The sequence below is a fragment of the Marmota monax genome, unplaced genomic scaffold (assembly GCF_021218885.2).
Source record: "Marmota monax isolate L192 unplaced genomic scaffold, Marmota_monax_Labrador192_F-V1.1 WCK01_AAM20220418_F8-fsc00125, whole genome shotgun sequence".
Lineage (NCBI taxonomy): Eukaryota > Metazoa > Chordata > Mammalia > Rodentia > Sciuridae > Marmota > Marmota monax.
The window spans coordinates 11,687,379-11,711,009 of NW_026695235.1; the positions used below are offsets into that span (position 1 = coordinate 11,687,379).

General features: G+C 58.5%; 1 protein-coding gene and 1 long non-coding RNA gene across 9 annotated transcripts; one reads left to right on the forward strand and one right to left on the reverse strand.

Moving 5' to 3' along the window:
- Positions 1–2,580: 2,580 nt before the first annotated feature.
- Sik1 (salt inducible kinase 1) lies at positions 2,581–15,844 on the reverse strand. 3 transcript variants are annotated; one of them, XM_046438855.2, is made up of 14 exons: positions 15,708–15,844; positions 12,278–12,448; positions 11,708–11,824; positions 9,417–9,480; positions 9,092–9,253; positions 8,830–8,954; positions 8,620–8,743; positions 7,832–8,055; positions 7,426–7,575; positions 6,938–7,060; positions 6,610–6,826; positions 5,894–6,178; positions 5,077–5,308; positions 2,581–4,769 (listed from the first exon to the last, which is right to left on the reverse strand). In XM_046438855.2, the coding sequence occupies exons 2-14, from the start codon at positions 12,431–12,433 to the stop codon at positions 4,418–4,420; spliced, it is 2,331 nt and encodes a 776-aa protein (XP_046294811.1). In that variant the 5' UTR covers positions 12,434–12,448; positions 15,708–15,844; the 3' UTR covers positions 2,581–4,417. The 3 variants fall into 3 exon arrangements, with proteins under 3 accessions (XP_046294811.1, XP_046294812.1, XP_046294810.1); XM_046438856.2 differs by lacking the exon at positions 15,708–15,844 and adding an exon at positions 13,375–13,466; XM_046438854.1 differs by lacking the exon at positions 15,708–15,844 and having other exon boundaries at positions 6,938–7,003.
- A 178-nt stretch (positions 15,845–16,022) lies between these two features.
- On the forward strand, positions 16,023–18,936 carry LOC124089001 (uncharacterized). 6 transcript variants are annotated; one of them, XR_006850561.2, is made up of 2 exons: positions 16,023–16,252; positions 17,311–18,936. It is a non-coding gene; the product is annotated as an uncharacterized LOC124089001 (long non-coding RNA). The 6 variants fall into 6 exon arrangements; XR_006850563.2 differs by having other exon boundaries at positions 16,105–16,228; XR_006850566.2 differs by having other exon boundaries at positions 16,108–16,228; positions 17,454–18,936.
- The last annotated feature ends 4,695 nt before the right edge of the window (positions 18,937–23,631 follow it).

Here is a 23,631-nt window from a genome sequence, read left to right on the forward strand (position 1 = left end):
TGCAATCTGGCTAATTGCATTCCAGGTATAATAAAGGACAGGAAGTGCTAGTGTTGTACCAACCCTCCTTTGTTATGATCCCAGCCAACACCTCAGAGCCCTGGTATCTGATGCTGGGGTTCAAGCCCCACAACAGATGCCTATCCCGCTGAACAGACACTGGTTGCACTCTTGCCTTGTGGTATTTGGGGTAGTCACTTTAGTGTCTGTGTTGGCCTCTGCCATGACATCCACTGTAGCCTTAGCTACAAGAATGCAAAATGCTCACTTTCTTAATGATTTGGCTCAGAATACTTCAAAAGCCCCACAGAACCAGGTAAATATTGATGGCAAGATAGAAACGAAGTTAAATGTCCTGGAAGCTAGAGTCATAAATACAGCAAATGAACGTGCTGCTCTTGGATTCAAGCAGTGGCTTCATTGCCATGCTGACTACAGATATGTTTGTGCTACAGCAGCAAAGTGTCATGCCCTCAGTGGGCTTGGGAGAACACTAAGAATTACTCCATGGGCATTTGGTGAAAAGTAATGACAGTTCAGTCTCCGTGACCCTCATCATCACATTCAAGATATTCAAGAGAGCAGGAATGATCTTGTGGATCCCATACGTTAAAACACAGTAGGGTACATTTTTGGAATTATGTGTTTGCTACTGATATTCTTTTGTGTTATAACGGTGAGATGCTACATCTATCAAAAGAAGTCCAACCACTCCAAACAATAGCTCATCACTTGCATTTAAAAAATAAAAAAGGGGGAGATGTGGAGAGCAGTGACTTGAACCCTGGTCTCTGATTCCTTTGTGGCTGCCTTTGCACTGGGAGCTGACTGTGTGAAAGCACAGGTCGCGATGCCCCAGTTGCTACAGTAATGCCGGCCATAGGAGGCTACGCGCAAAGACATACGGCCCTAGAAATCAGAACCTTGGATTCGGACGCCAACTCCCAGGGGTAGAGGATTCCAGGCCTAACAAGATGACCTCTATGTCTTGCAAGTTTTTCTGCGTCCTTTAGACTGTCCACTTTGCTAAAGCCTTCTCACAAATAACCTTCTGGTGACAAAACCTGTATAATACACATGCTGAGCGAGCTCTGTGTCCATCAAGCCTCACCAGGCTTGGCCACCCAAGGGCCCTAGCTTTTTCTCTGTGTCTGTTTGTCTTTTCTTAATCCCCCATCATCCCTTGGGCTCCTGAATTGAAGCCATGCTGGTCGTGGCACAGGACAAGGCTCTTGAGAGTGCAGACTGCTGTGGGCCCCTTGGCTGCTCCAGCCTGGGTCCCTGTGCACAGTGGGGCACAAGTGAGAACCCAGGGGCTTGGGCCTGGGTTTTCTAGCTCTCCTGGAGGGTGTGGTTGGCTTGGCCTTCCTGTCCCCACGGGGCCTCGTGACGGTTAAGGCAGTAGTAGCCACAGCCAGGGAGTGGAAACATGCTCACTCGCCCCTAAGGGTGTCCCACAAACCACCAAGACTCCCCAGGACACAGGGAGGCCCCCACCTCTCACACCAGTCCTGCTGCCAAAGGCCCACTGCAGGGCCACTGAGGGCTGGGATGGCCTTGGAAGTAGCACTCCTTGTGCAAAAGCCCCAGGGCCCTGGCCACATGCTGAGGCGCTCTGGCCCTCCTGGCAGGTTCCATCCCCAACAGTGGCCGGCCTTCGCCTTCCCTCCTCCTGGCGCTTTGTGGACACTATTGTCCATGCACTGGGCATCTCCCCTTGAAGATCCCTTTTATTTTTGGTATACAGCTTGAACCCAGGGGTGTTTAGCCACTAAGCCATATCCCTAGCCTTTTAAATTTTTTTTTTTTTAATTTTGAGACCAGGCTCATTAAGTCCTTAGGGACTCCCTAAGTTGTTGAGGCTGGCTTTGAACTTGCAATCCTCCTGCCTCCGCCTCGTGAGCCATGGGGACCACGGTGTGCCATAACACCCAGACACCTCTGTGAATGTGATCAAGTCCTAACGGAGCTGCTTCCACCTTTTGACTCTGTGTACTGCAGCCAGCAACCTGCTTAGGAAGCTCTCTGAGACCCTGCTCTCCATTCTTTGGGTGTAGACCAAAAAGAGGAGCTGACGGGTTACTGGGGAGCCCTGTCATGCTGTGAGTTGCTGTGTGGTGTCCCTGGGGCCTTCCCACCAGCCAGCACAGGGCTGTGATGATGGCTCTACTGTGTGTGAAGCTGAAATCATTCTGCAAGGAACCGAGCCTCTGTGAGTGTCCATGCCACCTCTGCCCTGTTGCTGGGAGGAGCCAAGGCTCTGAGACTAGGCTGTGGTTTCTCTGCTTCTTCCCAGTCCTGACCTATGAGTGCCTCCAAGAACGTCCTGGGGAGGGAAGGCCCACTGAGGAGACCTGCTGAGATCTCAGTGACCTGGGGGCCGGCGGCTGGCAAGGCTGGAGGAGCCCTCATCGCTGGGCCACCCGCCACTGTTCCTGGGGGGCTTTGGTCTGCCTGGCAAGACTGGGGCCGCACTGGCGTCACGGCCTCTCTGGTTCCAACGTCAGTGAGCTGGAGGCTGAGGCCACGGCCTCTTGATGAGGTGCCTGGAAAAGCTCCCCGAGACGAGCAGGAGAGGAGTCAAGGGTCCCCCAAATATTTTATTTAAATATTAAATTAAAAAAAATATGTCAACTAATCATTTGGCATACATTTATCATGTTAACAAAAGAAATAAAACAATTCAGTCATGGTAAAAAAAACACAACAATTATATACATCTCCATCAGATCACGTAGTGTCTTAAACAGGCTGCCGCACTACAGTCTGGGACAGCGCTGTCTGGAAACTGGGAAACAGCCGCACGCCCAGGACAGCGAGAAGTGAAGACGCGACTTCATCGACCTCCAGAGGGTCTACAGCGTAAGAAAAACCAAAATCCCTATGAAAGTAAAGTGCTTGTCCTTGCTTCAGAGAACAGAGCGGCAGGAGGCCTTGGATGGGTGGCGTGCCGCGGGAGGCAGAGGCCGGGGTACAGCCCCGCTATGACACGGAGGCCAGGCTGGGCCAGGTGCAGGCAGGCGAGACCTGGTGCTTTCTCAGCAGCCTGGCACCAGGTCTGCGCCCCAAGGACAGTCCTCCACAGTCACTGAAAAAGCCACAGCCAGTGGTGGCGGCAGCAGACACAGGCAGGGAGACAGGCCCGGCGGCTGGAGGGCAGGGCCACAGGCCACGCCGCGCACTGGGCGCACCAGCCTCCGTGACCCTCAAGTAGCTCAGTCAATCTTTGGCTTTTGAAAACCCCCACTTTCCCCTTCAGGATGACCGCCGACCTCCGTAACACTGCGGGCCCTGCGCCCAGCAAGGCACCTGGTCAGGGAGGGGAACTCACAGAGCAGGGAGCCGTTTCCTGTCCCAGGGAGCTTCTGGCTGGCTGGGTGGCCATCTGTCAGGCCAGGCCACTCCTCTGCCAGCTCCAGCCGCTGCCCCTTCCTCAACACAACCTGGTGCTGGGGGTGCTTCTCAACGTGCCCGGGAGAGGTTCAAACAGGAACACGAAAGTGTAGTACAAAATATAGAAAATAATAGTGTCTGTTGTCCCTATTTATATACATATACAGTATCTGCTTAAAAAAGAGAGCTTTACAAACACTGACCCAAGCTTCCTATTTCACTCTCCGTGAACAAAAGCCAGATGATCAGCGCTCGGCTGGAGCTGGCGCCAGGGGCAGAGGCAGCAGGCGGCCCTGCGCCCACCTCCCACACCCGACGCGGCCCAGCGTCCCCAGTCAGGTGTTGCTGTTGGACCCTGATAATGAAATGCATAAAAACTCAGTAATTAGCAGCAGAAACGAGATGCGCAGCAGGAAGAAACTGAGGCTTCCTCGCAGTGCCCGGGGCTCTGGGCCAAGTCGCGCCCCCTAGCTCCTCCTCGGAGCTCCCCCAGAGGACCCCGCAGCACTGCCTTGAGCAGCGGACGTGTGACACTCCTCTGAAGGAAGGAGGGCAGTCCCCCAGCTCTGGTTCGGGGAGAGGACCCACCACCCGGCGGTCCTCAGGAGGACTCTTCTACATGGATGCAGAAGCAGCAAGTTCACAGTTTTCGTTACAGCATAAATGTTTCAAGAGGTGAGGACTAGAAGTAAAGCCAACAGGACACCACGAGCATGCGCGGGGGCAGGGCCTGCTGTCACCGCCAGGGAGGGCAGCCAGGCCCCACCCTCGCCCCGTCCCCCCACGACACTCACTCCTCGATTATTATTTTTCTTCAAGAAGTTTCCAGTCCCTACTCAAAGTTGAGGTCACTCAGTGCAAGAAAAAAACATAATAATAAAACAAAAAAAAATAACCTAAAAAGCCCATACACCTAACGTATTGCTTGTTTTGCTTCTAAAAAGTTCTTGGCTCTGAGTCCAAAATGTCTTCACATACTCTGAAATTATTGCTTAGAAAAGTCAGTGGGCACAGTGGGGCCACCTCACTGTACCAGGACAAATGTCCCCCGCTGGCCAGAGGTCAGGTCCTCCATCTCACAATCCCCCTGTGGCAGCCCAGCAGGGTCGCAGCCTGGGGCCAGCCGAGAGAGGCATGGTGGCAGGGACCCCGTGGGGAGGACGGCTGGGCCAGTGCTGATGTGCAGGTGGGCATCCAGAAGCCGTGCAGCTGACATCACCGGGGACACACCGGCCTGGAAGAGGGGGGCGGGCAGCAGCGGGAGCCCCGACACAAGGGGGCTGTCGCAGGGGGCGAGCACATAGGAGGTGGGGGGCAGCGGGGGTGCCTGCTGGCAGCTGGGCAGGGCAGTCGGGTGATGCTGTAACTGGAGCAGCCTGGGGGACAGAGAACAGGGAGGCGACAGGTCACCCCACCAGCTCTGCTCAGAGGCTCTCAGGTTTCTGCAGTGCCCAGGTTGGTCCTGCCTGCCCTGTGCAGCTGCTGGCTAGGTGGCCGAGGCCCCCCGAGCTGCGTAGGACAAGCTCTGAGCCATGTTCTCACCGAGCTTCTCTTCACCTCTCAGAGATGCCCATGACAGGCCAGCTCCAGTCTCTGCTGCCCTCCACCCACTCACGAGTAACCAGCCGACCCCTGCCTGCCCCCTTCCCAGGAAGCGCCCGGTGGGCCTGGGGAGCGGCCTACCTCTGCTGCTGCAGCACCTCCTCCAGCAGGCTTCTGCCCTCCCGGCCACTGGTGCCACTGCCCTGCAGACCCGGGCTCTGGGTGGGGGCGTGCAGAGTGCTCAGGCCGCCCCGGGAGGCCCGACTGGAGGAGGACTGGCACACCTGGCGGGCCAGCCCCTTGATCTTGTTCAGCCCCAGGAACCCCTTGGTCCTCGCATTCTTCCTCAGCTGCTGCCGGAAGGCCTTGAGCCCTGGGGAGAAGCAGCACAGGGATGAGGGCTTGCTCCCGGCTCCGCGTCCCAAGCCCTGGGAGGGGGCAGGAGGGACGAGCGCCTGGCTGTCGTGGCGTCCTACAGGGAGGCAGAAGTCCTCGCTCCCCTCCCTGAGGTTGGGGCGGGCTCGACCCCACCTGGGCAGCATCTGCACAGACGCTCCAGGGTGGATGGGCACGAGCAGCACTGTGGACCCACAGGCTCCCGGGCCCACGTGGGCAGAGGGCTGGGATGGCATGGAGGAGCCCAGGCAGCAGGGGGTGCAGGGCTGTGACTGTCGGAGTCCCTCCCTGAGCCTCCTGAAAATCAGTGGCTGTGGCCAGCACACACAATCCCAGCTCACAGAACTAGCCACCAGAGGTCATCTGCCATACCCAGGCTCGAGTCCACCCAGGGAGACCAGGCTGCCCAGAGCTGGAACGGCAGCTCCAGGCTGCCCAAGAGCATGCTGGGTCCCCACACCAGGTGAGAAGGGGGAAGGCCATCTGCCACCAAGGACAGAGGTGTCTACCAGGGACAGGAGTGTTCCCGCCAAGGAGGAAGTGCACATGAAGGGTGCCTCACCTTGAGTCAGTGAGGTGTCTGATGCCCTGCGTCCCTCCTGGAAACTGACCGGGAGCAGCCCTGCTCTGCCCAGGCCACCCTGAGCCTGCAGCATGGGGGTGGCAGACTGTGCCCCCAGGAATGGCGAAGCCAGTCTGACTGGGGAGCAGGTGCCCAGAAGCCCCTGGGTGGCCAGGCTACTGCCAAGCCCGACGGGACTTTCGCCTGCGGAGAAGGTCAGACAGCTGTCGGAGCTGGTTCCTTCTGAGGCCGTGGCCGCGGTGCAGGAAGAGGAGACGACTATACCTGCAGGCAGAGTAGGGTGTTGGTGAGGGCAGGACAGCCTGTCTCTCTAGGCCAAGGCAAAGGGACAGGCCCCTGGCACTTGCCCCTGGTGAGGAACGTCAGCTGGCCTTTCCCAGCTGGACCCTCGCCTGGGCAGGAAAAGGGTGTCCACTGAGGGCTCCAGAACCCCGGAGCCCAGGGACCGCACAGGTGGGCAGGCTATCAAGAGGCTCAGACCCCAAAACAGAGAGGCCCGGGCCAATCACCCAGGGCAGCCCCTCCACCAAATGAGCATGCACACTGACTCCAGTCACCAGGGCCTGGGAGTTAAAGCAGACAAGCAGATCCTGAGGACTATGATCGACGGCAGATACCAGGCAAAAAGGTCTGTTCTAAGCAAGGCTGGGGTGGCCTAAGCCCTAACCCATGCACCAGGTCCTCAGGGCACTTACAGGGAGGGGTGATTGGGGAGAAGTGGGTGGAGACCTCAGCCAGTGTGTGCCTCCGGCCTGTGCTGCCAGGCAGGGGCTCCTGAGCCTCCTGCTCCTCCTCCAGACCAGGACCCAGCCTGGCTTCCTCGCTGATGGCCGTGTCCAGAAGGCTGCTGGGGGAGACGGGGCGGTGCTGGAACACTCCATTGCAGTTGACATCCACTGGGAAGAACAAGGGCTGCAGGGAGGGAGACCAGTGACCGACTGGGCTCTGTGAGCACAGGCGGGGGGATCACGGCCTCTAGGAAGGATGCCACCTGCCCTGGGCATGGCTGTGGGCACTACACACCTGCAGGGAGCTCTGGAGGTCACAGTCCATCTCAGCCTGCAGGACACACTGCGCCAAGGCCTGGGGCTGTGGGCACAACAGGGAGGATCGGAAAGGGTCCCCGGGGAGGCTTTCCTGAGGCACCTGGGGTCAACAGAAGAGAAAGACCAAGTTCGCACCGAGACTGGGGCACACAGATGCTAGATGCTAAATGGCTCAGGACACGCCCTCCTCTCCAAGGTCACATGAACGTGCAGGTGACCAGGAGCAAGTGCCAAGAGGCCAGCACCAGGGCCAAGCAGGAAACAAGTGGCTGTGGGGCAGTCCCAGTGGGGCGGCCCGCACCTCGTCACTTCCGGGCAGCCGTGGCCTGCCACCTAACTTGGGAGAGCCAGGGGGCGGGGATTCTGAGTTTCATCCCCATGGTCCAAGCAAGGGATTCACAGTAGAGGACACCATCCAAGGCCAAGGGCCAAGAGCAAGGCTTGGGAAGGAGTCCTCTCGCTCACCTCACAGCTGCTGAGGTCCGAGCTTCTGGGCCGGGGCGGCCTGGCAGGCCCGGGGCGGGCCGACGGCTGTGTGCTCCGGTACTCCTTGAGGCGCTCCAGCAGGAGGTAGTAAATGGCAGCAAAGTGGTTGTAGCTGCTATTCTGCAGTGACTGGGGCAGAGGACGGTGGGGTCAGGCGTGGCTGGCACTCGGGCCTGGAGCTGCACCTTGGGCCCCTGTGCTGGCTGCTGGGATCCCCTACCAGGCTATTCCCAGGTTATTCCCGGGTGGTGCAGACTATCTCTAAACTAAGCTGCACCCACAGGAACTCCAGTGCTGAGAGCCCGTCTCTACTCCGCTGCTCCCAGGCCGTCTCTACACACAGGGTAAGTCAGTGGCAGTCCGGGCAGGTAGGCGGTGTGCTCACCTCCACGGTCCTCTGCCGGTCAATGCCAAGGGCCTGCATGATGCCCAGCACCTGCTCGTTGTAGTCACCCAGGTTGGAGGTGTAGCTGTGCACAGAGAAGGTGGGGTCAGCCTGCTGAAGAAGGGAGGGGTCGGCCTGCATCCACCGGTGCTGCCAGATCTGTGCGATGGTGATGCGCTTGGCGGGGTCCACCACCAGCATGCGACGGATCAGCGTCTCGCAGTCTGGGGGAGAGGAGGACACACGCTGAATGCTGGGGACCAGGCTGTGCACCCACTCTCACCGGGCACGGTGACAGTCCTAACAAAGGCTGGACCCTGGGCCCACACCTGCCCCCAAGGAGACCGGGGCTCTGGGAAAGGCACACTTTGGTCCCTCAAAACATCCCCAGGAAGAACCAGACCCCGTCTTGGTGTGACACACTAGGGCAGCAAAGGGTCAGACATGTGAGAGAAATAGAAGAGCATGTGCACAGGGGCCGTGAGAACTGGGGAGAGGCCAGCATCTCAGCCTGGCCCTGGGGAGACTGCAGACACCAGACTCTTGAGAGACAGCCTGAGGGAGGACCCAGCCTGGACCCAACCTGGCCATAAGTAGGACACTAAGGAGGCACCCCAGGGGTCAGGTTTCTCTTGCGTCCAGCCACCGGAGCCGGATTCAACGACGTGACAGTGGACTCAGTAGAAAGCCCAGCAGCCATGCAGGAGACCCACACCCCTGCTTCTCTCCGCAGCCATCACCCACTCACCCACCTTGAGCTACAGCAGGCCGGCTCTGTGGCTACCCACCTTGAGACATGAAGAAGGGGATGCGGAACCGGCCCTCCAGCACCCGCTGCCTCAGCGTTGGAAGGTTGGGCCCATCAAAAGGGAGAGAGCCACAGACCAGGACATACAGCACGACACCAAGGCTCTGTGAATGACCAACAGCAGAGTCAGTGCCCAGCAGGCTGCCAGACGTGGCCTTGAGCTGCAGGGTCCACGCTCACAGGCTCTTACCCAGATATCCAGCTGGGGGCCTTCGTACTCCTTCCCCTCAAAGACTTCAGGGGCTGCGTATGGTGGGCTCCCACACCATGTGGACAGAGGCTCTCCCGGGTTGTAGAAATTCCCAAAGCCAAAGTCTGCAAGGCAAAGAAACAGACGATGGACGTCAGCCTAGAAACGGCAGGAGCTGCAGTTTCAAAGTGGACTTAGAAAGCTGGACCTCCCTCACAGCCTCCACACCCAGTAGCTGTCCCCTGGACGCAGCCCCCCTCACCCGCCAACTTGATGTCCATGTTGCTGTCCAGCAGCAAGTTCTCCGTTTTGAGGTCGCGGTGGACGATGTGGTGGTTGTGGCAGTACTCCACGGCCGACAGAATCTGCCGGAACTTCTTCCGCGCCTCGTTCTCACTCAGGTGTCCGTTGGAAGTTAAATAGTCTGCAGAACGAGGAAACGCAGCTGTGTCCCGAGATGAGCAGCGTGGCTGCCCTCGGGGATGGGAGGCACAGGGTCCGAGGACGAGTGGACCCAACCACATGGGCAGGTTCTGCCAAGTGAGCACACTTGGCTCCAGTGGGTATTAAAAACAAGTGTGGCTTACCAAACATTTCTCCATTTTTCGCAAATTCGGTAACAATGTAAAGCATATCCTTTGTTTCCATAACCTAAAACAAAACAGAAAAAGACCTAACATTAACCCAAGAAAAGAACACACTACAGGTACAAATAATCCACCTGAACCCGTACATCTTTACTTCTACAGGATGAGCACAGTCAGAAAGGGAAAAGAAGAAGCCCCTGCAGTAAAGTACCCAGGGGGCTTCCTCCCCACAGTGACCGGAGCACCTGTCCGCGACCTGATGCCTTACTGTCTCTGCATCCTCCTATGTCACCTACTAACTCAGGCTGCCCTAAGTACCTCCCAGGACTTTGGGGGCCACTGCACTTGATCTGGACCCCTCACACGTGACAGGTGATTCAAGTCAGCAGCCAGAGCAGACTGAAGGGTGGCTGACACTCAAGTCCTGCTTGCTTCCCGGGCGAGACAGAGGCCCTAAGAACATGGTCCTGCCATCAGGCTGCAGGGAGCCACTCTGGTCCACAGTGGATTGTCAGCATGTGCCGGGGGGCAACAGTCAGTGTCAATATACACCTTGAAAGTTCATATCCACGGGGAACTTTGTGTTACCTAAGAAAAGGACTTTAAACCTAACTAAGAACAAGGCAAAATTCAAATCTTTTGTATTGAAAGAAAACAAACTCATGCCTGTGTGTGTCTGAACATATTTTAGAGGAAGAGAGTCAATATTCTTATGAGGAAAAAAAAATTGGGGGGGGGTTCAAAATATAGTTATTCCTTTAAAAAGACACTTATAGACAACTGCTTGGATCCAGAAATCTAACAAGAAAAGTATTATTAAAATTCTAGCTAAATTGCCCAGCCTGCCCCACCCATGTGTGGAGTAGACAGCACTGCTCATTCTCTCCCCATTAAAAAAAAAGAGGAGGAGAAGGAAAAAGATTCCAGAATCCCTTTAACTCTTTAAAACCTTGATGGAAAGGATGAAGCAGCTGGGCAGGTTCCAGGCCCGGGCAGCTGCTCGCACATCAGACGATGTCAAGACCAAAGGACCGCGCGTCCTCGCTGCCCCCCACCCAGACAGCCATCAGTCACTGTGGCAACAGCAAGCACCTCCAGAAAAGGCCTCTGGCATTGGGCATGGGCAACAGACTTCCTTCACTGAGCCAACTCCACCCAGGGGACAAAGTGGAAGAGCAGGGACACAGGAAGGACTGACGTCGTGAGTCAGCTCTTCACAAAGTCAGAAGCCACAGCAGCTGGGAGGCACACTTTCCAGGCACCAACATCGGTGGCCCTGGAGGAGACTTCTTATCTCCAAGCACAGTTTAAACATGACGACCAAATGAGACAGGAGCTCTGAGCACAAGGCCCTGAGCTCTGTGCTTAAAGACACCGGGGAAACTGTCCCTGCATGAGAAGCACAAGCTCCAACAACACAAGTCCAGGAGCCAGGGTGGGGGTGCACTTAGATCACACTCTCCTACCACAGTGCATGCAGCCTGCCAGCCGTGCACACATGTCTCCCACAATCACCTGATTCACACAGCTCCACCCGAGTCTCTAAGAGGAATTTACAGTCAACACAAGCAGATGAAGTAGTGACTACCTGCAAAGCCTTCACTTCTCTGCAAAGCAGAAGTGACTTCATCCTAGCAAAAGTGGTCATTATCACCAGGAGGTACAAGAAGGAGACTGCTTTGCTGTCCTAATTATTTACTTGTTTCCCAAAGATATAATTAATGTATTAATTTTAATAATAAGAACAAAAATAAAGTCAAAAAATAAACCAACGGATGGTCACGGGTAAGTCACGTTCCTAACAGGTAGCAAGTGGCAAGTGTCTGTGACCAAAGAATCTCCCTGTGCAAAGAAGAGTTAAACAGGAAGAGGAGTGCTCACTGATGCCCTTGCAAAGGTAAGTTCATGAAAACTGGTAAGAACAGCTCTTTTAAAGTTTAATAATCGTGTGCAAAGGTAGAAGTTTCTAGTTGTACTCAAATTTGTCCTTCTGGACCAAGTCCAGGACCTGTATCAACACTACAGAAGTGGTTCTCAAAGTGAAGCCACTTAAACAACAGACCTGTATGCATTTAAACTGGAGAAAGTTTTGATACTAGATAAAATTTTAATGAAACAAATCTCCAATTATAATCCAAAAGCAAGAAAACGGTTGCAAATACATATGCATATCTTATAAAAATCACAACCAGCTCACTGTCTCCCACACACATCCAGAAAAGGGGCACCTTTCAGAAGCCCCAGGCTTTGGTTGGCAGGACTACCTGGGCAGGGAAGGCAGGGGACCTCACCTGGTAAAGCTTGATGATGTGGGGGTGGTTCAACAGCTTCATGAGCTGGACCTCACGGTAGATTTTCTCCAAATTGCTTGAATCTAATCTTGTTTTATCTATTATTTTTATTGCAACCTGCATATTTTAAAAAGGAAAAGGATATTAGAAAAACAAACCACTTATCCACATTTATAAGTTTCATTTTTTGCAAGTTAATTTTGCAAACACTTTATATCTCCTAAAAGGTCACAAAAAGCTGGGGAAAATTAACCAAAGGAACCACTGATATTTAAAGAAATCAAAGTTACATGTCTCAAGTGAATGAGGCCAGCTTAGCTCTGAATCCAGGAACCACGCCTCCCCTGACTGTGTGTGCATGGTTTTTCTTGTTGTTTTGTCTTTAGTTTGGTTATTATTCTCACTGCTATTCTTTAAAATTTGTACAAATTATATATAAACGTATCACAGGACTTTTATTCTTTACCAGACTAGGGCGTTAACAATGACTGACAATCAACCCAGCAGGCGGTGAATCAGCCCGGGGTCTCGGGTCAGGCTCCCTGTCCTCCCCGCGGCGCCCCTGCGCACCTGCGTTTTGGTGACTCGATGCCGCGCCAGCTTCACCACCGCAAAATTGCCTTTGCCCAGCGTCCGCTCCACATCGTAAAAGCCCACGCGGAGGGGTTTCTGCTGGCCCTGGTCGACGCCCGCCGGGGCCGCACTGAACTCGGACATGATCACCATGGCTCCGGGCCGCACCTGCAGACCAGCGAGGGGCGAGCTCAGCGCGGACGCCGGCCGAGGCTGCGCACGCCCCAGCCCGCCGCCCGCGGTCGGCTCCACTCCAGCTTCCGGACCCTGTTGGGCCACTCGGCCGAGCTCCGCTCGGACACTACCGGCCCGCAGTCGGCTCCACCGGGACCTCTATTCCCCTTGGGACTTGAGGACCCGCTCCCACACCTGTCGCTCAGGGTCACCTCCGGTCTAGTAGTCCCGGATCGCATTAGCTCCGCGGGGCGACAGGACCCGCCTCCGCCGCCCGCGGTTGGCTCCACCTGATCCCCAGACCCCGTGCGCCCCGCAGGCAGTGCAGAACCGCCAGCCCCCGCCGTCGAACCGGTTCCATCCCGCCTCGAGGACCCCGATCTCTGGGGGTGTGCGGACCCGCTCCCCACCAACACCGCCGCCTGCGGACACCGCCGCCGGCGGTCGGGGTTCCTTTGACTCAGAGACTCCGGTGCCCCCCGCGCCGTGCAGAACCGCTCCTCCCCGCCCACCAACGCCCGGTCGGCTCCATCCCGACTCCAGGACCCCGATCCACGCGATCCGCGCAGTGAGTGAGGACCGGCTCCTCGCCGAACCCCGCCGCCCACGGTCGGCTCCATCCCGATCCTGGGTCCCTATCCCCGCGGCCGTGCGGACCCGTTCCTCGCCGCCCGCGGTCGGCTCCATCCGATCCAGAGACCCCCGAGCCCCGCGGCCGTGCGGACCCGCTCCTCCCCGTGCCCGCCGCCCGCGGTCGGCTCCATCCCGACTCCAGGACCGGGCTCCCCGCGGCCGTGCGGACCCGCTGCTCCGCGCCCCACACAATGGGGAGCCGGGGGCTGCGCGCCCGCCCGAGCCCCCCGCGCGCTCCTGCAGGGCCTCCAGCGGCGGCCGCAAGCCCGAGCCCCGCCGCCGCTCACCTCCGCCGCCGCCCGCGCGCCCCGGCCCGGACGCCGCCGTCCCCGCTGCCCCGCCGCCCGCTCGGCTGCTCGCGCTACTCTGGCGCCTGCCGCTCGCGCCGCCGCTGCTGCCGCCGCCCGGGCCGCGCCGCATGTCAGCGCCGAGGCGCCCGCTGGCCGCACGCGGCGGCCGCCCCGCCCCGCCCCGCCCGCCGCCCCGCCCCGGCCGGCCCGCCGGCCGCCACAGCCCATTGACGTCGCTTTGACGCCAGAGCGACGCGCGGCCCCGCGCCAGGCGGAGGGAGCGGAGATCGGGCGGTTGCCAAGAGACGGGCGGCGCTGACGCGCGCCGGAGAGGCCGTCGCCCTGGCGACCGGGGCGGTGACGTCAGGGGCGCCGGCCGCCCGCGCCGCCGCCGGCGCGCCCCCTGCCGGGCACCCGGGGCCCTGCGCGCGGCCCTCTGGCCCCGCTGCGGGAAGCACCGCCCGCGCCCCCGCCAGCGCCCCGCCGCGGGGACCCGCGAGCCCCGACCCCCGCCCGGGTCCTCGCGCTCCGCTAGACGGGACGGCTCCTGGGCGCCGCCGCAGCTCCCCAAACGCGAATGGCCCGGCCAGCGTCGCCGCTGGCCCCCTGCTCCCGGGGTCCGCGCCGTGGGGCACGGCCCCCTCCGTGTCCCGGAATCCGCGGGACGGCGGGCCGGGGAGCTGCGGGGCGGCGCGCGGGAGGGTGGGCGGGCGCCGGGCGCAGCGCGAACCCCCTCCCCGCCCGGAGAGGCGGCCAGCTGCCCCCACTGGCGGCCGAGCCCGCGCCCCAGAAGCCTGAGCCAGCCGGTCACAGTTAACTTTTGTTCTGAAAAAAATCTCAGTGTTCAGCAAGTTGGAAACTCAAAACATGAGAAAACGTGGTCGGCGTCTTCCGGAGCCCCGCAGCCCATCCAAGGGTCGCACTCGCAGCCGGGGCCCAGCGCCCTCGGGGGCCCGCGGCCCAGGTGAGGTGCTCAGCATACAGGCAGAAGGACACAGCCCCTGCCAGCAGCCCTGGCCCCAGCACAGATCATCAGGGCGGCAGAACCTGACCCCTTGAAAGACTGGGCATTCTGTGGCTCCCTGGCGACGGTTACAGTAGGCCAACTGGCCGGTCCCACCATGCCCCCAGAGACTTCACCGCAGCAGGGACTCTGGGGACCTGGATCTTCTGCGCAGCACCTGGGACCTTGGGGCTCACCCTGAGGGCCACCCAGAGGCTGACTGCTAAAAGTAGGGACCATCAAAGGGGAGATGGCTGGGGAGAGAATGGAAACAGCGCGTGCTCGGTGACAAAATACTCGGCTTCTTAGGGAAGACAGAGGACAAGGGCAAATGGTGTTTCTCAGACAGTAGGAAGGCAGCAGTTTGGCGCATAAATCAAAAATAAATCTCCACCTAACTCAAACTTCTGCGTCTGCCTGGGACTGTTTTTCCTTGTGTTAGATAAAAACACCACTTCAGAGAGGGGTGGGGAGCAAGAATTAAGCAAAATTGATTCAGGACTAGAACCTTCTTTAGGGAGGTTTCCTGTGTGGGAGGTGACCAGGGCAGGCTGACCTGGAAGAAGGTCCCTTGAGGAACCCTAGAGAGTGCTGCTGACAAGAGCCCAGCCCACCAGAGATTCCCCAGTCACCCCCACCTCTGCTGGGGCTGTTGTCTGGGGTCAGCATGTTGAAAGGCACTCAAGGACACTGGAGTCCCAGGCTTCCTCAGTCTCAGAGTGCTCTCTTTATTTGTCCCAGGTTCATACACCACAATTTAGAGGAGTATTTTTAGTTCCTTCCAGTTGAACAGTTTGCAATTGCTTTTCCCCACTTCTGGGCGTCCCAGCACCCTCCTCTGTCCCCGGGCGGAGGCTGGGGGTGGGGGCAGAGACCTGACTGCACACAGGGTTCGCCCCTCACCCTGTGACTTACCGCCTTTCTCCTGGAATCTAATGCAACATCCGGCAGCAGCCTTCTCAGCACCCACTCACCGCCCACCAGCCCCAGGTCCAGCCAGAACCTTTCAAAAGGCCTGAGGTGTGTGCAAACATCCGGCTGGTGGTTTGGAAACATTCCTTCAAGAACAACTAAAAACTGCAGGTCAAGGAGTGGGAGTCCCAGAGTAGACCCTGGACCCCGGTGCCACTTGGCCCTTGTTCCTCCTTAGCTTCCACCCCCTAGCCCCCCTGTGCCAACAGCCTTATACTGTCTTTCCTTCCCAGCCCCCAGGGCAGGAGCTTGCTCTGCTCAGAAAGGCGGGAAAGGGGAGGGGAGCACCGGGGAGGGTCATCATCTGTCCCCAGGGGGTCTCTCCTGCATCCCCTGAATCCCTTTACGTCTTTACCACTGATGGGCCTCTGCTTCCTGTGGCTCTGCTTGTCCTTTGTGTCCTTGGCCCCTGGAGGTTGACTTCCTTCCAGAATCTGTTCTTTCCTTCAGTTTTCTGTCTTCAGTGGAGGAAGCCCTCTGCCTCAAGCTCTGCCAGAGGGCCCCGTTTTTATGTCACTGTGACTCGGGAAGCGGTCATCAGTGTCTTCCATTTGGAACTCCTTACCCCTGCCTGTGTGCACTGCTTCTGGAGTTCATCTGATTGTTTCTGGACCTCGAGACTGGACATCTCATCCACTGGAAGTGGGTCCTTTAACTCCATGGCTCTAGCAACTGAGGTGACAGCCAGGGGCATGCGTAGACTTCTCTGCACAAATCAGTCACGCTGGAGACTGAAGTCCACAGCAGCATTGATCCAAGTGGTGAACGCACCCCTGTCCTGGGCTGTCCTGACCCTGCGTCTGTCCCCTCTATAATGGGGAGGGGGCAGCATCTTCGCACCTTTCCAGGGTGGCCCATGTCACCTCCAGGAGTGAGGTGAGGCACCCCCACCTCTCCCAGGTACCTAAGGCTTTGTCCAGTTTGGGTTTGTGCTTTGTTTTTTGCTTTCAGGTCAGGGCCCTGGTCTCTTTAGCCCATTGAACTTGGGGAGTTTTGACAGAGTCACATGTGTGCTGAGTCAGGGGGTCATTGCCCTGGCCCAGAGAGGCCGCTGGGAGGAAAGCTCCAGACTCTCTGGCCCGCGGACGGCCCAGTTGACCTGGCTGGAGGCAGGAGCTCAGCGTAAGCAGGCTGGCCCAGAGGCCGCTGGGTTTTGCCCTAGGCTGTGTCCCTCCCGCCCTCCCCCCTCCTGGGTCTGCTCATAGCTGTCTCCTTTGCTCGGACCTGGCTGGGGAGGTGCCCAGGTCAGCAGCCAGGAGCCACTAAGCCCCTCATGAAAGCTGGCCTAGCAAGAAGTCTCTGAGCTCCCAGGAGGGAGCAGAAGTAGGGGGAAGAGAGTGGGGGAGTGTCTTGGGGCTTGGTGATGAGACAGGGTGAGAGGGACCTGGGGGGTCTGGAGGGACAGCCTCTGGTGGGCAGAGCAAAACGGGAACAAACAGGGCTTTCAGCACACCCCAGGGGAGAGCTGGCTATTCACAGGCCCAAGGGCCCTCACCATCCCACAGTTCTGGGGTCTCTACTGCTCATGAGGAATTCCTGATGTAGCCTGTGGGTCTGTCTGATACTCTAGAATGCCAAACCTGGGGGCCCAAGAGGCTTTTCAGTGTGTGTCCCTGACTGTGTTCTAAAGTCATGAGGACACTGCAGGTGAACGTCGGATAGGCCAACATCAGTGAGGGGCAGCAAGGGCCAGCAGTGAGGACACTGGTAGTAACTGGGAATTCATTTAAGAAAAGCAATACCAAACCAGCTGGGGGTGGCTGCTGGCCCTGAGGGGCATCTATGGGTGGAAACCCCATCCCTCCAGGTGAAAGGAAGCCTCATCTATAAATGCCCATTTCCCACCACTTTATTAGAGGTGCCAAGCAACTGGGGGTGTCTTAGTCTGTTTTCTGTTGCTATAACAAAGTACCTGAAACCAGGTGATTTATGAAGAAAACTGGGGTTTCTTTGCTCAGGTTCTGAGGCTGGGAAGTCCAGAGCATAGCACCTGCCTCTGCTGGGCACGTGGTGGGGACTTCTTGCTGCATCAGGACATGGTGGTGTGTGTCACATGGGAGACAGCAGCAGTGCCAGCTTGGGTCTCTTCCTCTTCTCATAGAACCACTGATCACCTTCTGCAGGCCCATGTACTATGAGCATATGAACTTGGCTGGATGCATTGAAACCCCGAGTGGAACATAGTCCGCTCCCTCCACCTTGCAGAGCGCGGCCCCGGGCTCTGGTCCCAAGATAGGAGAACAGTCCTGGAGCCCAGTGTGGGCTGTGAAGTGCTGGCCACATCCTTCCTCCTGTCCTGCAAGGGCTGCACAGAGCACGGCTAGTCCTCTGGGAGTGCTAAGTCTGCAGATGCCCCCAGCACCGAGCTCGGGAGACTGTCCTTCCCCATGACCTCCCATCACTGGTCTGCACGTGTCTGCGCTGTAAGAACTAAGGCACAGCAAACATGAACCGGAGTGAGCATGGTCCAGACTGCGTGTGGTGACAGACACATGCTGCTGGTGTCACGATGGGAAGGGACAAGTCACGAGAGAGGTGAGATGAATGACCCAAGCCTGAGTTCTGGGAGGGCTTTGCACCTGAGAGTCCCCGAAGGCTCTGGTGAGAGGGGCGAGCAGTCAGATGTCTCCTCTCCAGGGCCCCCAGTCCTGGGCAAGGAGACGGCAGAGACCGAAGACAACCAGAAAGCCACTTCAGAGGACAGTGACGCAGGAGGGCAGCAAACCAGGGCTGTGGGGCAGCAGGCTTGGCAGGGAGAGTGGCCTTGGGTGGGCACTGCCCCCGGGCAGAGGTGTGGACACGGGACGTGCCATTTACCTCTTCTTTCTCTGGTCTCTGAGCAGAGGTTCTTGGTGACGGGGGAAGAACTGGAGAGAGGAGAGCGGGATGAGCCCTGAGACTGGAGGACAGATACAGTGGCCGCATTCAGTAGCATCAAAGGTCCATTTGCAATCTGTTGCCCAGATATCTGTGTGATTTTCTCCAGAGGAGCTTGGAGGGCAGATGTTTCACTGCTGTGCTCCCCCAGGGCTGGAGCATTGTGGCAAGGGCGATGGGACAGAGGAGCCAAGGCACAGAGATTGAAGACAAGGGAGGAGCCCAGTCGCACGGCCAAAGCTATGATTCCTCACAGCTGAGCGGCCAGGTGGACCGTGGGGGTTGGGCTCCCCTCCTCAGGAGCAGGCCAAGGAGGGACAGCAGTGACCAAAAGGTTGGGACTCTGCCTGCTTCCACGGCTTCTGCATGGATCCCAGTCAATTTCAACTGCCTTGGCGTGAACCAGATGAAGTGTCCCCTCGCAGACTGGGCTTTTCCTATAAGAAAAAGGTTTCGTCTAAGTCTAAAAACCACTGTAGTGCCCCTTATCCTCAGGAATGAGTTTCAAGATCCTCTGTGGAGGCCCGACTGAGGAAAGCACCAAACCTACAAACACAACGCTTTTCCTATGCATAATACCTGTGATAAAGTGCACTTCATAAATTAAGCTTAGTAAGAAAAAGACATTGATAACTAATATTAAAAAAGAATAATTACAACAAAATATTTCAATAAAGCTAATGAATGTGGTCCCCCCAGTCTCAAAATGCTGATTATACTGTCTCAACCTTCTTATGATGGTGCTGTGGGTGGGATGAGATGATTGAGTGCGTGATGTAGGCAGAGTGTCACAGCATGCTAGGTGAGGGTCACTCGATCACAAGCACTATGAGTCTGTGATGGCCTGATTACCTAGACTGCTGCGTGGGCAGGTAGTGCATACAGCATGGATACACTGGACAAAGGGATGGATGGCTGTATCTTGGGCAGGACGGAGCAGGATGGGTGAAGATTCCATCACACTACGCAGATGTCATGCAATCACTTACTTCTGGAATGTTCCATTTAATATTGTCAGAGATTGATCACAAGTAACTGAAACCATAGAAAACAAAACGGGATGAGAGAATGATTAATAGAAAATATTCAGCAGAAAGTTTAGAAAATAGAGACACACAAACACGAAAACAGAAAGCAAACTAGTAAGGCTCCTGACGGTGTGGTGTGCCCATCTAGTCTCTTTACAAAAGCAGCACTATGTCGTTGGGATCTTGCCAGAATTCCCATGGAAATGGGTGAGCAGGTCCCCATGGTGTGTTGGGGACCCCTTGGTCTTTTCACCCTGGGGATCAGGGTCTTTTTGTAGGGTCTGTCATAGCAGAGGCCTGTGGCTTGGGGGGACAGGATGACCCAGTTCCAGCCCTCAGTGTCCTCTCCTGCCCAGGCTGACAGTTGACCACTCTGACCACTTTTCTCCCCATTTCCAAGCAGATCTGTTCTGAGACAGTGTGACTGCCTCAGAGACAGCAGGTGAGGCCTGGACTCGGACCCAGCACCCTCAGGGTGGCCCAGGCCCAGGGAGGAGGGTGGTGCCAGAGACCGGGGCAGAGCCAGCGACGGGGATCTGGAGACAGAGGCCCTTAGAGCCTCTTGGGTCCTGGGATGAGGCCAGCATGGCAGGACTCCCCCTCAGAGGTGGGGGCTGTCCCTGGGTAGCGAGGCATCCCGCCTGGCAGCTCAGCAGCAGGCCTTTCTCCTCACGGCCAGCAGGGGGGCTTCCACCTCTCCAACCTGGTTCTTTAAAAAACCCATGGGCTTGTGTCATAAGGAGGGGAGAGACCAACCGGACCACCCTGTGAAACTGGCCCCAAGACCCTCCACAGGTATGGCGGGGCAGCCCCTGAGCCAGCACAGGCAGGGGACGTGGGTGGTGTCGAGCAGAGACGGGAAAACCCTGCCAGGCTGGCCCTGCCTCTGTGGCCCCTGCAAAAAGCAGACACTGTGGGGAGCGGGGGGTGCATCCCCAACTGCTTAGGTCAAGGTGAGAGTGGAACTGGACTGAGCCTCTCAGGACCAGCAGGACCAGAAGGAAGTTCCAGCACCCCTTCCTCAGGGCTAGGATTCCTGGTCACCTTGAGACCCGGAAGCTTCCAGACCTTCTCACAAGTCAACCACAGACTGGAAATCAGCAAGCAAGGTCCACAACCTGGGCAGCAGGACTGCGGCCACAGCAGTCTCGGCGCCCCATCCCACCTGGGCTGCCGTTTCTCAGGACCAGCACGGGGTCAGGGCTGCGGAGATGGAGCCCCTGCAGACTTCCCTTGGAATCAGAGAGCAGGGAGGACATGCCCCGGAGAGACACAGGTGAGGGGACCCTTCATAGGACCCAGAGGACGGCCAGGCCCTGAAAGACAGAGGAGGCCCTGGGTGCGGGGCTTCCCCCTTCCTTCTCCACAGAGGGACCCCAGTGTCCTCGGGAGACCCCCGGACTCCAGCCAGGGCTGCGTAAGGTGGACCCGGGCTCGGCCCTGCAGACGCAGCCCGCTCTCAGTTCCCGAAGCTGGGAGCCAAGCTCACGGGGATGCAGGGCCCAGGGCCCCAGGAAGGCTCGGGGAAGGGTCTCTCCTCTACTCGGGCTCCTGGCGCTCCTTGGCGTTTCCCGAGTTGCAGAGCCACTCTGCTCCCACTGGCTTCTGTCTGCCCAGGACATGGACTCCGCTGAGCCCGTGGCTTCACGGGCCTTTCACAAGGACAGCAGTACTGGAGTTGGGTCCGCCCTGCCCAGTCAACCTCAGCTTCATTTAACAACTTCCTCTTCAAAGACCCTATTTCCAAATGATGTCACTTTCCGACTTTCCCATGGATGTGAGCTTCAGGGAGACGCCACTCAGCCCGACCAGCACCCGGCAGGGCAGAGGTCAAGGCCCTGGACAGGCGATCTGAGAACACGGAGGCTGCAGGGCTGAGAGACCCCTGGAGGGGCTGGAGCTCAGGGTTGTCCAGGGCTGTGTGACAGGCACTCCCCAGGGAGGGACGCCAGGCTCAATTTCCAGGGGAAGGGGCAGCAGAGCAGGCCAGAGGCCGGGACCTCAGGATACAATGGGGGGGTGGGGGGAAGAGGGGTGTGGGAACTGAACGGTCTCCTGTTCCCCATCTGCCCTGCTCCAGGGTCCCCTCCTCCAGCCTCCTGTGCGCCAAGAGAATGCCCAATGCCTGCCGGTGACTTACGCAGTGAGTATGTCCCCGAGGTAGGGGTCTCAGACCAGGCTGCCACACGCGCCTCCTTCCCCCAGAACTTCCCACCCCACCCTCCTCCCTGGGACTCCCATGGGGCCCGTCCCCCGAGAATTGGGCTGAGACCCTGTCCTCCTGGACCTTACCCCATCTGCACTGACCCCCCCAGACCTGGTGGTCCCTGTGAGTCCTTTCTGGACCAGATGTTCTCCTACCCCCACCCCCAAAATCAGACAAGAAAGGGGGGGCAGACGCACCACGGGCACTCTGATCCAGGAAAACATGTCCCCTGAGGCTGGCCCTCACGGGTGCAGGACAGGGCTCTGTGGGGCTCACGTGGGAGGTGCCTGCTCTCGGGGTCCCCTGAGGGCTGGGCTGTGGCCCTGGCCTACTCAGCTTGGTCATCCATCAGCGCGCTGACCTGTGGGTGGAGGGCAGAAGGGTGGGTAGGACGAGGAGACTTCCCCACTCCTGGGGTGAGCGGCTCTGGGGAGAGCCGGGGGGGGTGGGCAGTGCCCTGGGCCCTGGGGAAGCAGAGCTGCTGGCCTCCTGGCAGCCGGGCAGCAGAGAGAGGAGGAAGAGGAGCAGGCTGGGCACTCAACTCTCCATCAGGGCATGTCCCGTAGCCCACTTCCTCTGACACGGCCTTGCGTTTCCTCCCCTCCCGGTGTCCACTTGGGCTAAGGATCCATGAATGGGTACTCCACTGTGAGGTCACAGCCCTCCTGACCCAATGCCCTCTGAAGTCCACCCAAACCTCTGCACTGAGGACTAGCCCTCGACACATAGAATTCAGGCGGACATTTAAGATCTAAACCGTAGAGCAGTGGCGTTCGTCGAGACGGAAGCAGCATGGTGGGTGTCGGGCTGGACGGGGGGAGGTGGGAGTTAGTGGTCAGTGGGTGGAGTCTGGGAAGATGCACTGTCCTGGAGGAGGGTGGCCGTGGTGGTGGCACTCTGATGTGGGTGTGCTTAGTGCCCCTGGACGCTGTGCCCTCGGCCTTTGCAGTGGTCAGTCTCTGCTTTGCTCTTTTAGAGTGGCTAACCAGGCCCAAGGTCCAACCAGAAACAAGTGCCAGTGTCCCCCTGGCAGGCCTCGGCCCCAACTCAGAGACCAGAGATGGCCCAGGCCCTGAGGCCAGCCCAGTGAAGGAGGCTCATCGGCCATGCTGGCCCAGGGTGGCGGGCCTCAGGCCCTGCCTCAGCACCTGAGCCCACCCCCACTCCGCCCCGAGGTGGCCAGAGGACACCTCAGCTCTCCCATGCTCAACACCCTCTCCTCCACCCCAAGCGAGGTCTCCCGGCTCCCCACATGCCAGGGAGTGGAGGCACTGCCCTCAGCCACCCCTGCCCCTGTGGGGCCCTGATGGAGGCCTGGGCACAGCGGGCGGCAGCTGGAGAGGCTGGATGAGGAGGCAGGCGCCCTGGACCAGGCTGAGGCTGCCCCTCCAGGCCTGGGCCCGCACACCCCGCGCAGGAGGGCCCAGGAGCCCAGGGCACGGCAGACCTCCCTCACCTGCTCCTGTTCCCAATCACACCTGAAACCAGGGTCACGCTCCTGTGCTGACGCACGCCGTCCAGGGAGGCCCCGAACTGCCTGCCACACCCCTCTCCCAGACCTGTGCCTGCACCCTCACTGAGTGGACAGCAGAGTGCGTCCGCAGTCGGGGGTCCCACCCTGTGGTGGACGCTGGTCGAGACTCTGTGGTCAAGGCTGCTTTGAGGCCTCTCTGGGGACGGAACCCCCAGGAGCTGATGCACCCTGACTCTTGGGGTGACTGTCACTGGAGCACCCTGTCAGGGCTCTCAGCTGCATGCCACAGGTGTAGGCTGGGGGACCTGCCTGGACAGTGTTCCTCCCTCCACAAGGGGTGGGGTCGTGGGTCGTAGGGGCTGCTGGACCCGGCCTGGAGGGGCAGGTGTCCCTGCGCCATGCCTGGGCAGCCAGGCTCTGGCCCTCAGAGGCCCTTGGTGGCTGCATCAGATCCAGAGAATCAAGAGCCCTTTGGGGGTCCCCCACGTGTGGGGCATGTGACCGTTGGGCTGGTGGCAGTGAGCAGGAGCCGGAGGGCCACAGTGGGGTCGTGTCACTGTGCCTTGATAGATGGCAGCTATTGAAAGCCCAGTTGGCCCCATAGCACCCATCAAGGCCACAGAGCAGATGTCCAGGGCCACGTCCCCAGGCCCCCGAGGGGGAAAGCTGGGCTTCCAGGGGTCCCTGCGGTGGT